General features: G+C 54.0%; 1 protein-coding gene across 3 annotated transcripts; it reads right to left on the bottom strand.

Moving 5' to 3' along the window:
- Window positions 1-3,203: 3,203 nt before the first annotated feature.
- On the bottom strand, window positions 3,204-12,047 carry TRIM56 (tripartite motif containing 56). 3 transcript variants are annotated; one of them, XM_019933780.3, is made up of 5 exons: window positions 11,911-12,047; window positions 11,745-11,809; window positions 11,190-11,250; window positions 10,818-10,929; window positions 3,204-10,708 (listed from the first exon to the last, which is right to left on the bottom strand). In XM_019933780.3, the coding sequence occupies exons 4-5, from the start codon at window positions 10,883-10,885 to the stop codon at window positions 8,440-8,442; spliced, it is 2,337 nt and encodes a 778-aa protein (XP_019789339.2). In that variant the 5' UTR covers window positions 10,886-10,929; window positions 11,190-11,250; window positions 11,745-11,809; window positions 11,911-12,047; the 3' UTR covers window positions 3,204-8,439. The 3 variants fall into 3 exon arrangements, with proteins under 3 accessions (XP_019789339.2, XP_019789338.2, XP_019789341.2); XM_019933779.3 differs by lacking the exon at window positions 11,190-11,250; XM_019933782.3 differs by lacking the exon at window positions 11,190-11,250 and having other exon boundaries at window positions 10,818-10,892.
- Between the last annotated feature and the right edge of the window lie 2,595 nt (window positions 12,048-14,642).

Below are 14,642 nucleotides of genomic sequence, written 5' to 3'. Positions count from 1 at the left end.
GAGGTGGCGGGGAGTAGGGCCCGGGCAGGGAGAGCCAGGCCCAGGCTCCCCGGCCCGCGCTCTGCTCCCATGTCTCCGTGGTTCTCCTGCCAGGAAAAGTCTTTCCAACTGAGAAGAAGCTGTACTTTGGGGCAGAGCTAACTTTTGGGGGTTAGAGTGGGGTCGTGTAGGAAGTTGGTGGGAAGGGAGAGAAAGAAAAAAAGCCTTGGGAACTTCCCTGGTCGTGCAGTGGTTAAGACTTCGCCTTCCAATGCAGGGGGCGTGGGTTCCATCCCTGGTCTGGTAGCTAAGATCCCACAGGCCTTGTGGCCAAAAAACCAAAACATGAAACAGAAGCAATATTGTAACAAATTCAATACAGACTTTTAAAATGGTCCACACCAAAAACAAACAAAAAAATCTTTAAAAAAGGAAAGAAAGTCTCACCCAGGAAAGCTGGACTGGGGTGGGGCTGCTGGGAAGCCTTCGTGCGCATCACCTCGCCAGGGAGCGCTGCAGAGTTAGCTCCAGGCCGGCCGCGGCTGGCGTTGGCCTCTGCCCAGCTCGTGGTGAGCCTGTTCATGTCACATAACCTTCTAACCTCACCGTCCCCATAATTAAACCAGACGTGATAATACTATGCATCTACCTGGACTTTAATACACATAAATGCATAACCGGTAGAGAGGGGCCTGCCTCCAGGTAAACGTTTCATAGATACCATTCATTCATTCCAAATCTACCGTATCCCAGGCACTATTCTGTGGGCATAGGAGGTATTAGTGCACAAAACAGGCAAAATGCCCCATCCTGGGGTTTGCGTTCTACCTGGGGTAGAATTTGGAGGAAGAGACAAATTATAACAATTAGTAGGACAAATAATTCAATGGAATAGTATGTTAGAAGGTTAAAGTGCTGTGGAACATGGGAGAAGTACAGCGGAGTGAGATTACTATCTTTTCTTCCAGATAACTTCACTCTTACTCATTTTCCCTTCTAAGGAAAAGGGATAAACGCTTTTTGCCTCCGGGCCTGGCCCAGCAATGTTTCCAGCTCCTCTCTGTGTTCTATCTGACGTAAGCGACAGGGACTAGATTTTAGCCCAAATTCACTCATTTGTTCTTTTCACTCACCAGTATTTATAGAACACCTGGTTATGGAAAATTCAGTGTGAATCAGAAGTTCTTGTCCTGAAGGGTTTTGCAGGTGAGGAAAGAGCTGCGTGTGAATAATCGAGGTGAGAAAGTAGTCAGGGCCGTCAGAGATGGGAGGGAAGCAGGCGCTGGAGGGAGGAAGCGGGTCTGTGTACACCCGCCCTGCACGTGGACCCCTGGCCTCGGTGCCCTGGCCCCTCGCTGGATTCGGGGGCTGTTCCATGTCTCCTTGCTCTGGCTCTTTTCTTCTGGTGAGACTGTCCCTAAATTAGTGTTCAGGGGAGAGGAAACAGACGTTGCCCTTTCTGATGGGGAAGAGACATTTTCTGAGTTGACCCTGGAGCAAAATCAAGACCCCAGAGCCCCCTTCCCCTGACCCCAGTGACGAGGAGGGATACAGTGAACATCTGTCGAGCTGTGTGCCCAGCCTGTGACATAGCCCGGCTTCCCCACCCCTACAGTGTGTCCTCTGCTGCCCTTATTCGAAGGTGGCCTGACCCCAGCAGGGCAGCGAAGAAGAGAGAGGCCTGCAGAGTCTTTGGCCTGGCAACTTGCTGCAGACCCCATGGCTGTGAGCAGAGGCAGTGGGTCTGCCGCCTCCAGGGCTGCGACTTCTCCAATGCAGAGGAGAGAGAGAGACCCAGGTTTGAGGGAGGAGGCTGGGCCGCATGGCTGGGAACCGAGGACACATGTGCCTGACCACAGGGCCAGACGCTTCGCCTTGGGGTCTGGAGCTAGAACAGGCCGTTCTCCCCACAGCCGCCGCTCACATGGACCCACAGGCTCTCCCGCCCGGCCCCCTCAGCTGCTGAGTCACACTCCCCAGGGCTCACAGAGGCTCTGGTCCAAAGCCAGGCTGAGTCATTAGATGATGAATTGCGGAATTCTTATTCAGGCTGTCACCGCAGCAGTGGTGGGCCCTCCACACCCTCTGCTTCCCCATGAGCCACTTAGAGCATTCTCTTGTGGCATGTCATTCCTGCTCCGTGGGGAGGCGGGGCCTCTCTGGCACTGAGAAGATGGTGGTGGGGGTATGTGGGGCATCACTGAGCTTCCCTTCCTGGGCCTAGATTCTGGACCTGCTTAGGGATAGGTCCTGGCCTGTTAGCTCGGGGAAGAACCTCAGATCTCATTTCGTTCAGCTCTCTCATCGATGAATGAGGCTCCGGATTCAGAGCTGGTCGGAAGGGCAGCCTTTGGAGTCAGAAACGAAATCTACTTAAAATGAGCAAAGCTCGCAGGCCTAGGTCTCCGTGTCTGTAAAATAACGATGGTGCCTACTTCCATCCCGGAAGGCGATGGATGTGAAGCACAGGTAGGTGGCACTCCATAACCGTTGCTTGACGCCTGTATTTGATGCGGAGGCCGGAGGCTGAGTGAATTCGAAATAAAGACCTGAGATCTTTTCTCTTCCTGCTCAGGACTCAGAAGGGAGGGTCAGGAGCTCCTGGAGGGGCTTTGGAGAGGAGGTCAGAGGGGGTGGGTTGGGCCAGTAGGCAGATATTCCTAGAGCCTGGGTACCTCCCAGCCCTGCAGGGGCCACTGTGGGATCACAAATGCAGCACGTTAGATGGAGCCCACAAGCCAGAAAACGAGCAGAGACCAGTGATGGGCACAGCCATCCTGACCTGGGCCCCTGGCCCACCTCCTTCATATACACCTCCACGGGGTCCTGCTGGGCCGGATCACCTGAGGGCTGCCTCCCACCAAACGTGAGCCTGGAAGATGCACACTTCTGCCCAGAGGGCCCCTCTGTCCTACAGGTGGGAGTGGCCCGGGACGAGGGCTGGGACCACAGACGATGACTGTGCTGATCACCCTGCTTCTGAAATGTCCCCAAGGATCCCGTGTAGCATCTCTGGAGCTATATCAAGGAACGGCCATGATATCTGATTCCCTTCACTACCCGGGCCGTGTCGCGAGGCATGTGGGATCTTAGTTCCCCGACCAGGGATCGAACCTGCGCCCCCTGCAGTGGAAGTGCGGAGTCTTAACCACTGGACCGCCAGGGAGGTCCGCTACCTGGGTGTTGATCATTTCCCAGACGCACGAACCATCTGAGAGAAGGTCCACATGTTTCAAAAGAATTTATTAAGAAACAGAAAAGAATGATACAAAGTATAAAGGAATGAACGAGTTTACAACACAGATTCTTCAGCCTGGTGGCAGCAAAGAAATACTTGCTGGGCTCACACCACTGGTACAGAGGCCCCAATTCCACCATTTTCAAGCCCATTTCTCTTAGCTGCTAATGCAGCCAGTTCAAACTTTCTCTGAAGACAAGTCAGATAGCGTTCCAAAACCTCCCCAAACTACTTCCTAATTGCCTCTTTACAGACGGTCCCCTCTCCACCCGGTCCCAAAGATTCCTCACCCAGGCTTCAGGTGAGGGTGAGGTCAGCCAGACCCTGTTGAGCCTTCTCCACACCTCCAATCACTCTGTGACCTATTTTTGTTCCCATCCAGACTCATTTAATTAAACTACATTCATGAATCAGTTGGGTAGGCTGGTTTTGTTACCTTCTGTCAAGTTACCTGTTTTCCTAAGCCTGCATCTGAACTTCATCTTTCTCCTAATGGGAACGTCTTCTTGAGCACTCTCTCTGGCAGCTCCCTGCCCCAGCTAGTCCAAGACCATTCTCTCCCCCAAACAGAACTCTGCATCCCCATCCAATCTCCCACCTGACTTACGAGATAACTCTAGTTCTCAGCTGACCTGCCCAGGAGAAATTGTCCAATACCTTGATCTTGGCACCCACTTATCACATCTCGCCCAGCTCAGGTCACCAACCTCATCAATTTCCTCGGAAGGCTTCTGACTTCTCTCTTGAATGTCTGCCCCTCTGGAATATTCTCTGTAGATTATTCGATGACATGGCATTATAGATATAGTAATAATAAGACTACAGCGAAAGAAGAGTTATTTTCTCCCAAATTATATTTTCTCTAAATTACCAAAAAATTGGGCTACTCTTGCCATTTTGAATTTCTTCTAAATGTCTATGGCTGTCAGGCCTTCATTAGTACAGCCTGATTCTCAGCTGGCCTTAGTCTTAGCAAGCTGGCCATTGGTCCCTTCTGCTCCTATGGTCACTGCTGTGTCTTAGCAAATGGCTTCTCCAAATAACTGCTGGAAAGCGAAACAGAACAGTCTCCTCCAAAGGAGAAGCAGGTCACAACTCTACCCAGACGTCCTCGAGTTTTCCCCTCACAATGCATGCGCACAATATCCCCATTCAAGCTTACCCTGATGGAAAATAAGTCAGTGCTAAAGTCGGTTAAAATTTTTCCCAACCAAGACTGCAGATTTGAGCTTTATGGGGTACAAAATCCTTCTCTATGCCTCTCAGCCAGTCCTTACCACCACCCCGTGAGGTGGGCATGGTGAATACTATTATCGCTATTTTACTGATGTAGAAACTGAGGTTCAGAGAGGTTAGGGAGCTAGACCAACATCACACAGCTATTTAGTTGGAAGAGCCAGCATTCAACCCAGGTCTCCACTGCCTCATTCACCTTCCTTTTTTTTTTTTTTTAAAGATATGATTTATCATTTAAATTTATTTATTTATTTATTTATTTATGGCAGTGTTGGGTCTTCGTTTCTGTGCGAGGGCTTTCTCTAGTTGTGGCAAGCGGGGGCCACTCTTCATCATGGTGCGCGGGCCTCTCACTATCGCGGCCTCTCTTGTTGCGGAGCACAGGCTCCAGACGTGCAGGCTCAGCGGCCATGGCTCACGGGCCTAGTTGCTCCGCGGCATGTGGGATCCTCCCAGACCAGGGCTCGAACCCGTGTCCCCTGCATCGGCAGGCGGACTCTCAACCACTGCGCCACCAGGGAAGCCCTCACCTTCCTTTTTTAAGCACAGAGAATATGAACAAGGTTCTCTACTCCCTTTCTCTCTACCCGAACGGCATTCTCCTTTCCTACACGATCTGGAGAGTTCCAAACAGCACAAGGAATGAGCGATCCTTGTCATAGTCCAATGCAGGGTGCGGATGTCGGATCTTTCACAATGTTCCTATTGCTTAACATCTGTAGTTGAGCCGAGAACTCTCTCTCCGCACCGAGCAGTGCTTTCTGTGCTGGGATTTAGGATTCCCAGGTGACAGTTGGGGCACTGAGGATTTTACCTCCAAATTATGCTCAATGCTATACTTCTCATCCGTTTCACATTTTGCCATGTTCTGTGCCTTCCCACCCCTACCCCTTCACGAGGAAAATTCAGTAAGTCTGTCAATCGTCCAGTGCCTGACTCCCCAAGCTTCTTACAGCATCATGGAAAGCCCTGTGCCTCCTTCATCTTTAGAGCATCTGTGGGATTCTCTTCCTGAATCCAGGTGATATTTCCCTCTGGAAGTTCTCTATTCCTGCCTCAGGGGTGAGCCACTTGACTGCAGCCATTCCACCAGCCGGGCCCTCTGCACGTGGCTCCCATGCGGCTCTGCAAACCTGAAGGTATTTATCCCCTAGAGGCCAGGACCCCCCACCCCCACCCCCTGCCCAGGACATATAAGAAGGACACGCGAATTTCACCTCTTTTGTGACTTAGAGCTGAGCCAGTCTCCTGGAGGCTTATGGTAGGCTGTGTCCACAGTGCCCCCTACTGGAGATTTCCCACAAGCCAAAGTTTTGGACAACCTGGCATTTTCTAGACATCAATTCACTCCACAGGCGTTTACAGAGCACCTACTAGGAGCCGTCACTGTGCTGACTCTGTAGAGAGAGCTGCAAAGAAGACAGACACGGCACCCGACTCGTGCATCTCATCTTAAACCAGCTGGTTCTGCAGAACCGCCGCTTGGTTTCCAGTTGGTCTGAATTAGTTGGTGAACTCAGTAAGACCTTCCCCTGTCTCTGGACACTCCACAATGACCGATCACCCACGGGGACCACCCACGGGGACCACCTGACCTCTGCAAACTTCCCAGGGCAGATTCCTTGGTCAGTCACCAGACAGGACCCTGCTCTGACGAACCTTCCTCCCTGCTGGGTCCTGACTGGCTGGGATTCTCCTCCTGACTCCTGCCTAGCCCCCCACCCCTACCCCTGACAGAACAGTCTCACTTATTCTGACACATTCATTCACAAATCCAGTAGTTATTCTTGAGTGTATTTTTCTGAAGTAGTCAAGCATATATGTTATTTAACGGACAGTAATAACTGAAGTAGAAATGTGCGTATATGAATAACAGCATGAAATAAAAAGAACCCAATCTCCCCAATCACTGACTATTTACACATTTTGAACCTATTTCCATTCGGTAACTATTCAGACATGGTTTTATCTTGTTGCTATCATTACATGAACAGAAAGCCAAAATCTTTTTTTTTTTGGCTTACGATTGCATCATATAACATCATATTCTCCTAAATAGTTCTCATAATTGTCATCCATGAAGGCAGCAGCTCACTGTCCTGGTAGAACACAGTCTACTTGGCTAGATTCTGGTCTAGCCAGAATTGGCGAGCTAAGCTGAGCTGTTTCCTGTCAAAGACTGTAATAGACAGGGTGGCCACAAATACCTGTGTGCAGATACGTTTTTTCCTTTTGTATCCTTTTCCCAGAATGTACTCCCCAAAGTGTGATAACTTCGTCTTATAATCACTTCTTTGACTTTTGTCAAGAATTGCCAAACTGTTCACCAGGAAGCATCATTTATAGTGCCAGGGGTCTATTTCCCCACGACATATTTTTTAAAACGTATTTTTGACGAATGCAAGTGGTCGATTTTATTTTATGTTTCATTTTATGTGTCCTGGCCTGTGTGCGTTCCCCTTGGGTATACGGCTTATTTGGTCATTTGACCAAGTAGATCTGTTTAGTCGCTCCATATACTGGAGACTCCTTAGATCAATGCTCCGTCATTTCCTCATCTCATTGATTTTCCTTTAATCTTCGTTCTTCTTTCCTGTGCATACATTTCAAAATTTTATATAATTGAATTTGTCCACCTAACATTGATGATTTCCCCTTTCACTTCATTAAACAATCAACGACCTCCCTGGAAACAGATTTTCTTTTCCCTACACCTAATGTCCTGCATTTTCCATCTGGACTTGTCCAAAATCTCTCTGGTTCCCATGAACACTCATTGCCCATGATCCTTACATATTATTCCCTTTGGTCACCTCTCAACAGCCCCTGGCTAAACATGTCCACCTCAGTTCCACCGCTGCCACAGCCTGTGCAAAAGGCCGGTGGTCACGGCTCCCTTCTGATGGGATCCCTCCATGAGATTTTCACCCCTCCGCCCATCCCAGCCCCACTACCGACTTCCCAGGTCTTCCAACCGGTTTGGCCCCTGAGTCCCGCACCTGGCCTCTAGCCTTAGGTTTTTTCCCCACCCATAACGGCAATATGGACAAATGCCTTCAACCCCTTAATGCAGCCACAATTTCTCAAAAGGAATTGTGCCAGAAAACTAAGAGGGGGCTAAAAATAAACTCCAGGAAGTGTAAAGACATCAAAAAAGAAAAGGTTTTAAATCCTACATAGGTCTGGCCTCAGGTTGGCTTGGAGGTGAGGGGTGGTGGAAGTCAGGGGGTAAGACCCAGGGTCTCCCCTTGTCTCACACTCAGAACCCTGTGTTTTAGACTCCAACCCTGCCGGGTTCCATTTTCTAGTAGCACATTCTCTTCACGGACTTAAAGGTAAACGCCTGTTGGCCTCGGCTTGTGTCTATACTTGGTCCCCCATGAAGTCCAGCCCGCACTTCACTGGGGGACGCCATTATCAGAGGAGCCTCAACTTCCCAGCCGAGGCTGGTGGAAGATGCCATTTATGGCCGGGTTCAAAATCCCAGACCTCTTCTGACTTGGTGCGTCCCATTCAAGTCAGAGGGGAGGGGGTTCTCAGCTCTCTTCCAGAAAGTACATACCTGACATACCCTTCAAGCCCTGGGCTTAAAGGACTATTTCTACCCACTTCCCCAAGACTCTCCCTGGGCTACCCCATCAGGAATGGTTTTAAAGAACTCAAATCAGGACTAGCTTACACATCTTGGAAACCTAGACTCTACGGCGGCGGCAGTGGCAGTCACCCCCAGCAAAAGCAAGAAGCATTAATGCCCAGTACCCCTCCAACCCCTCCTCCTCCGCTTCCGAGGGTTACGGCCATGCCACCCGCCTTGGTCCCTATTCCTGCGCACCTGAAGAGCGGTTTCGCACTTCACCTTGAAAAGTTGCCAACCCCTGCTCTCTGGGAAAATGCCCTCGGCCACCACATCCCTCGGGCCGCCCTGCTTCCCTTCTCTCTACCCCCCCAGTCCCCCCACCCCGAAGTGTCTCTCCAGTCCCAGCCCTTTAACTGTCAGGAGGGCGGACCCGAAAGACATGGATGGTCCCATTACTGAGGGACACAACCAGGTACCTGCCATCCACCATGGTGGTCACCCGGGGCTTTTCCAGGCCGTGATAGGCCGTCAGGAAGTCACCGAGCAGCGACCCCTTCGGATCGAGGATCACCACCTTGTTGACCTCCCGAAGGGTCAGAAAGATGTAGCCCTTCTTATCCACGGACACAGAGCCTGGCTGGCAGCCGTGCAGGCCCGGCCCCCGGTACTCCCCAATCACCTGGCCCAGCCCGTCACAGACCACCAGGCTACTCTGCTGCCAATCTGACCCCACGAAATTGCCCTGGGGGCTGGTGGTCAGGAACACTAGCGCCCGCAGGCCCCGGCTGGCCTTGCCCCCAGGGATAAACCGGGTGGCCAGGCTGCCTTCCATGTTGTACACCTCCACGTGGCCTGACACGCTGACGGCCACCCGGTCCCCGCTCGGCATGGCGGCCACGGCGTGGCTGGCCTGGCAGAGGCTCAGCGCCCGGCGCCACTGCACCTCGCCGTTGGGGCGGATGAGATAGAGGCGAGCGCCAGCCGAGAAGGCCACGGCGTCCTGCAGGGCGGCCACGCTGCACGGGGAGCAGCCCTCGGGGACGGGCACCGCGCCCTTGTAGTCGCCATTGAGGGAGAAGCGCTTCAGGGCCCTGTTCTGCTCATCTGCCACCAGGATCTCCCGGGAGCCAAAGGGACACAGCCCGGTGATCCGCGGAGACCGCTTGTCCCCCGGCATCCGTGTGGGGAAGCTGCAGAAAAAGATGGGCCTGGGGAGGAGGCCAGAGCCCTCCAGGTTCGGCCCAGGTGCTGGGCTGGGCTCCCGGGAAACGGACTTGAGCCTGCCTTTGAACTTCCTCTTCTTGTTGGATCGGCCGCCCCTTGGGGACTGGGCTCCTCCATCTTCCTGGGGTGTCTGGGCTCTGCCCTCTTTCGGGGTCTGGGCTCCATCTTCTTGGGGCGTCTCGGCTCTCTCCGCCTTTAGGGTCTGGGCTCCATCTTCCTGGGGTGGCTGCGCGCTGTCCTGCTTTGGGGTCTGGGCTCCGTCCCTGCTCTGGGGCGGGGTTGCAGCGCCTCCCTGGCTTCTGGCTCCGTCTTTCCCGCTGTCCTTCTGGGGCTGCTGCTCCTGAAAGGAGAGCCTTAGCAGCTGGCGGTTCTTGTCCAGGAGTCCAGGATGGAGATCCAGCTGGGGCAGCAGGCAGGGGGCTGGCCCAGGCATCCAGGGACAACGCTGCAGCTGCTGAAGCCTTTGGGCAATTGCCCCCTCCAGCGAGAGTATCTCGGCCTCCCGACCCAGGCTGAGCACGCGACGGGCAAAGGCGGCCGCCTCCCTTGCCACCTGTGCCCGGCTCTCCAGTTCCCCCAGCCTCTCCCGTGCAGCCTCCTCGGCAGCCTCCACGTGGGCCCGTAGCTGCCCCAGCACCTCCTGCTTCTGGGCCAGGAGGGCCCGGAGGACCCCCTCGGCTGCCTCTTCCACCTGCGTGCCCACCTTGGCTGCCTGCTCCCGCAGACAGGCCAAGGCTTCCTCTTCCGCCAGCCGGGTGGCCTCCAGCTCGGCCAGGTTGCTGTCCACGCCCGCCAGTAGCTCCTCGAGGCCTGGCCTCCGGGCACGCACAGCCTCGGCCAGGGGCAGGCAGGGGTGGTCCAGGTGGGGGTCCAGGCGACACTCCCGGCACAGCAGCTGGGAGCAGGGCTGGCAAAGGAAGCGCAGGGACTCCCCCGGGTGCTGGGGACACTGGGCCGCCTGGCGCTCCCGGGCCTCCTCGTCGTACCACCCTGCCCTGTAGCCCACCAGGTCCACCACTCGGTGGCTGTGGGTCTGCCGAGTGCAGCGGTGCCCATCGGCACAGGCCTGGCACAAGTCGTCGGCGCAGTCCAGGCACCGGGCTGTGGCTGGCCCCCCCGCGCTGGCGCCCCCCATCAGCGGGCACAGTGCACAGGCCGGCTTCCCTGCGCGCAGGTCTCCACCGGCTCGGGCCTTCACCAAATCCAGGAGCCCGTTGACAAAGAAGTTGGTCTTGAAGGCAGCCACGCCCGTGGGCGGCACAGGCACAGTCTCGCGGCACTCAGGGCATCGGAGGTGGCTGCCCTCGGCCAACTGGGCCAGGCAGTCCTGGCAGTAGGTATGCAGGCAGGGCAACGTTTTGGGCACCCGCAGCTGCTCCAGGCAGATTTTACAGGCTAGGAAGTCGCTGCTCAGGGCCTCCAGCAGGGAGGGCGAGGAGCCCTGGGAAACCATTCTGCAAGCGAGGGGTCGGGGTCAGAGGACAGAGGGCACCTCCGCGGTGGCCCCCACCTGCCCTCTCACCTCTCCCCCATCCTCAAGCCCCACCAGGTCTGGGGTCTCACCTGAATGGCCAGGAATTTTCTTCTGGTCTCTTGAGATAAAGAGCCGCCTCCCTCCTCCCTGCAGACATTCAGCAACTATGAAAAAGTAAAGGCCGCTTTTGCATGTCAGGCCCTGCGAGATATGACAACACCAAGAAGCACAGCCTTAGAGACCTGCCGGTGTAACGATCGGTGTCCCCCACTGACAGGCCTTGTGGCACATGGGATGCGAGTCAGGTGTGAATAGATCCTGGGGGTCCTGCTGGGGGTGGGATGCCAGGTGAGGGGAGGGCACAGAGGACCCGCCGAGGGTCTGGGTGGGCAGATGTGCCTTGACTCCCGGAGAGTGGGGGAGTATGAGGGACCCCAATTCCCACAGCCCCGTACACCTGCCTCCTAGGCTCTGGCAGCGGCATCACGGGTTGTGAGGGCCCCACTTCCTGCCTCGACTATCCTGAAATGAACAGGCAGAAGGATGCGTGAGAGGAAGGGGCCGCCTCGCTCTTTCCTTCCAGTTCCTCAAACTCAGGGTCACCGCGTAGCCTTTGCCCCATCTCCTCCAGCCCTTTTCTTTCAGCCTTTCCTGCTGCAAGAGGCCTCCTGCTTTCCTAGAAGCCTCTGGAGGGTAGGAGTCACATGAGGATCAGCTGTGAATGCCCCCAGCTCCCTGCACAGTGGCTGTGAAATACTTGATAAAGAAACTTGGGGGATTTCCCCCAAACTTCCAGAAAGCAGGGGCTGGCTGGAGAGCTCAGAGAGTGGGAGGGGGTCTTCCCCAGGAAGTCTCGGATCTCTGGCCCCGCGGGGGAAGCCTCCCCTCTCCTCCCCTCTCCTCCCGCCTTCTGGGTCCCTCTCCCCACTCCCTTCCCCTTCCTCCCGCTCTCCCCCTTCCCCCACCCCCTCCAGTTCAGCTGTCCCTTCAGTCGCCCTCCAAGCCCCTCTCCTTACCTAGCCGGGGCTCCAGGACCCGGAGTGGGGGCCCCCGAGGCCCTGGCGCTGCTGTTGCTGGGCTCCTGAAAGAGAAACAAAACTGAAACTAATTGTACTTCTGCAACTTCCGTCCCAGGCCCGGGACACCGACTTGTACAGCCGCAGGCCCCGCCTTCCTCCCTACCCTGCCTGGAGCGCTTCCTCGGGGGCCTCCACCACCAGCAGGGCACAGCCGCCGCCAGCAGGCTCCGGGGCTCCGGGGCCAGGACAGCTTTGGCGGCTGGAGTTGCCGAGGTTGGCTTGTCAGTTTGAGCCCGAGGATTCGCTCAGCCTGCTAAGTGTGTTTGGCGCAAAGGCAGGGCAGATGCCTGAGGATGCGTCCTCTGAGGGAAGAAATGAGAGATCATAGGTGATTCGGAGGCGTAGGGTAACTAGAGCCCCGTCCTCAGGCCAGGGTTCCATTGCTGCTGCATATCTGACAACCCAGTCTTAGGCGAGGCCCTTCGTACTATAAATCTCTGCTGAGATACGGGAGGGGCTGTGGGAACCAGATAAGGGGCCTCGAAAGGAGGAGTCAGCAAAGGCTTCCTGGAGGAGGTGTCACTTGAGATGAGTCAGAAGAGTGCATGGGGGTTAGGGATCACCCGAGAAGAACGCAGGGAAAGGCATTCTAGGAATCGGGAACAGCAAGTCCGAGGGCTCAGAGGAATGAAATACCACGACTCTGCTGTGGGATCCAAGTAATTCAGGATGGCTTGTGGGAAAGGGATATGTGAGTGGTAGCAGATGAGGTTACAGAGGGTGAGGCAACGGCCACATCACAGAGGGCCTTATGTTCTACGCGAAGGGGTCTGAGTTTAATCCCAAAAGCCAAAAGAAACCATTGAAGGGTATTTCCCCCAACATCTTCTGAAAATTTTGAAGCACAAAGGAGTTGAGAGGATTGGAACGCGCACTCCTGTACCTACCCCTTAGATTCTACGGTTAACATCTTGCCGTAGTTGATTCGTCACACCGCTGCCCATGTATGCATCGCTTTATCCACAGTGATGGGACTTCACGAGGAAACAGAACCGGTGAGAGCTCACTCCGGCAGCGGCCAACAGAATAGACGGGGGGCCTGACCATGGGTCCAGGTGAAAAGTGGAGGGGTCTGAGCTGACACAGCGCCACTAGGGGCAGAGAGGAGGGTGGAGGATGGGAGCCTCACGTGTGAGCAGCTGCTACAGGTGAAAGAAGCCGTGGGTCCTGTGACTGTCCCTTTGGAGGGAGGTGCCGGAAGGAGGGTAGGAAGTCCTTCAGGTTTTGCAGTTCTGGAAGTCAGAACGGAGAGCTTTGCTGCTGCTAACCCGGATTATGACTTTTCTAGACTTTTGCAAATGTATCTTTGGTTCTGATGAAGTCACCCAACAGGTCCAAAGTGAGAAGGGCAGGGCCGAGATGGCGCTATGTGGAACAAAGACATTTAAGGGCAAGTTGGGGAGGAGCTGGGGCGCGAAGGAGGCTGAGAGGTACTTCCAGAGAGGTAGATTGAAATCCAAGCAAGAGTAGGTCCCAGGAGCCAGGGGTGGAGAATGCTGTACTTCCAGAGGAGGAGGTGGTCAGCGCAGTTGAACGCTACAGACCCGACGGTCAGCCAAGATGAGCACAGAAAAATGTATTGGCGTGTGTCCCTAAGCGTGTGCACACGTCTGCGCATGTGTAAGGCTCCGTGTATGTTTGTCTGTGTGAATCCAAGGACGATTTTCTGGATGTCTGCTGCAGTCAGACGGCATGCCATGTGCTGTGCAATAGACGAAGATCAACAAGATAGGTTCCCCGCCCACGGGCAGTTTATACTCACATAGGAGAGGTGAGGTCTGTACATGTTGCCATAGGAAACAGACAGATGTCATATTAAGACGTCAAAGTAATCATCACAATGGCTTCCTCTTCCTGGGCATTTACCAGCTTGGCATGGGTGCTGTAAACATAACCTGATTGAATCCTCACAGTAATGTCGTAAGATAGGTACCATTCTTGCCCCATTTTACAGGTGAGGAAACTGAGTTATAGAGGGAATAAGTCACCCAAGGTCACATAAAGTGCTACGGCAACACAGAGGGAAAGTCTGATTTCTCCTGGAATGGTGGTGTTGTGGTGGTGTGGGACTCAGAAAGGCCACACGAAAGGGGTGGCATTACAATGCCTGCCCTACCCGGCCTCCCCAAACATTGAACAATTGCTTACAGTGCGTACAGTGTGGCAGGCCCCAGGGAGACAGTTTCTCCTCCCTGAGAACAGGCTTCCAAGGCAAGGGATAACTCAGCTACAACCAAGTGGTAAGTGTTACCATGGAGACCCGGGGAGGAGGAGGAGTTCCTGCCAGATGCTGGGGTTCCTCAAGATGCCTGTCCTGCTGGATGTTCTGATACCGCTGGAGTGCAGGCAGGTGGAAGGAAGCGGCAGGAGATGGGGACGGGCAGGCAGAACAAAGTTCAAAATTTCCTGTTGACAATCCTGTAAGGCCTTAAGGTCACGGGGAGCCATTACAGAATTTTTATTAGGCAAGTTTGGACTTTGTTGTGCAGGTACTTGGGGCTGGGGCAAGCAAAGGTGTTTAATCTTAATTTATACAAATAAGCATAATTTAAAATAAAATTTGAAACACTCATCATCATTGTAACAAAATAACTTTTTTCCTGTGTGTATTTCCTTTGGTCTCTGTCCACATGAGTATGTTTTACACAATTCTCTCTCTCTCTCTATATATATATATTTGTACGTATGTGACGTACTGTATTTATAGTATGCACAAACTTCTTGTCTACTTGTCGATGTGCCTTTCAGGACTGGGAGATTCTCCTAAAGTATTTTGTTGATTCTCTCCCCCTCCGTTTTCTCTGTTTCCCTGTCTGGAACTTCCATCATTCAGAA

This window comes from Tursiops truncatus, chromosome 15, assembly GCF_011762595.2.
Source record: "Tursiops truncatus isolate mTurTru1 chromosome 15, mTurTru1.mat.Y, whole genome shotgun sequence".
NCBI classification, from domain to species: Eukaryota; Metazoa; Chordata; class Mammalia; order Artiodactyla; family Delphinidae; genus Tursiops; species Tursiops truncatus.
The sequence above is the reverse complement of the archived record's forward strand: the minus strand, read 5'-3'. Positions and strand labels throughout refer to the sequence as shown.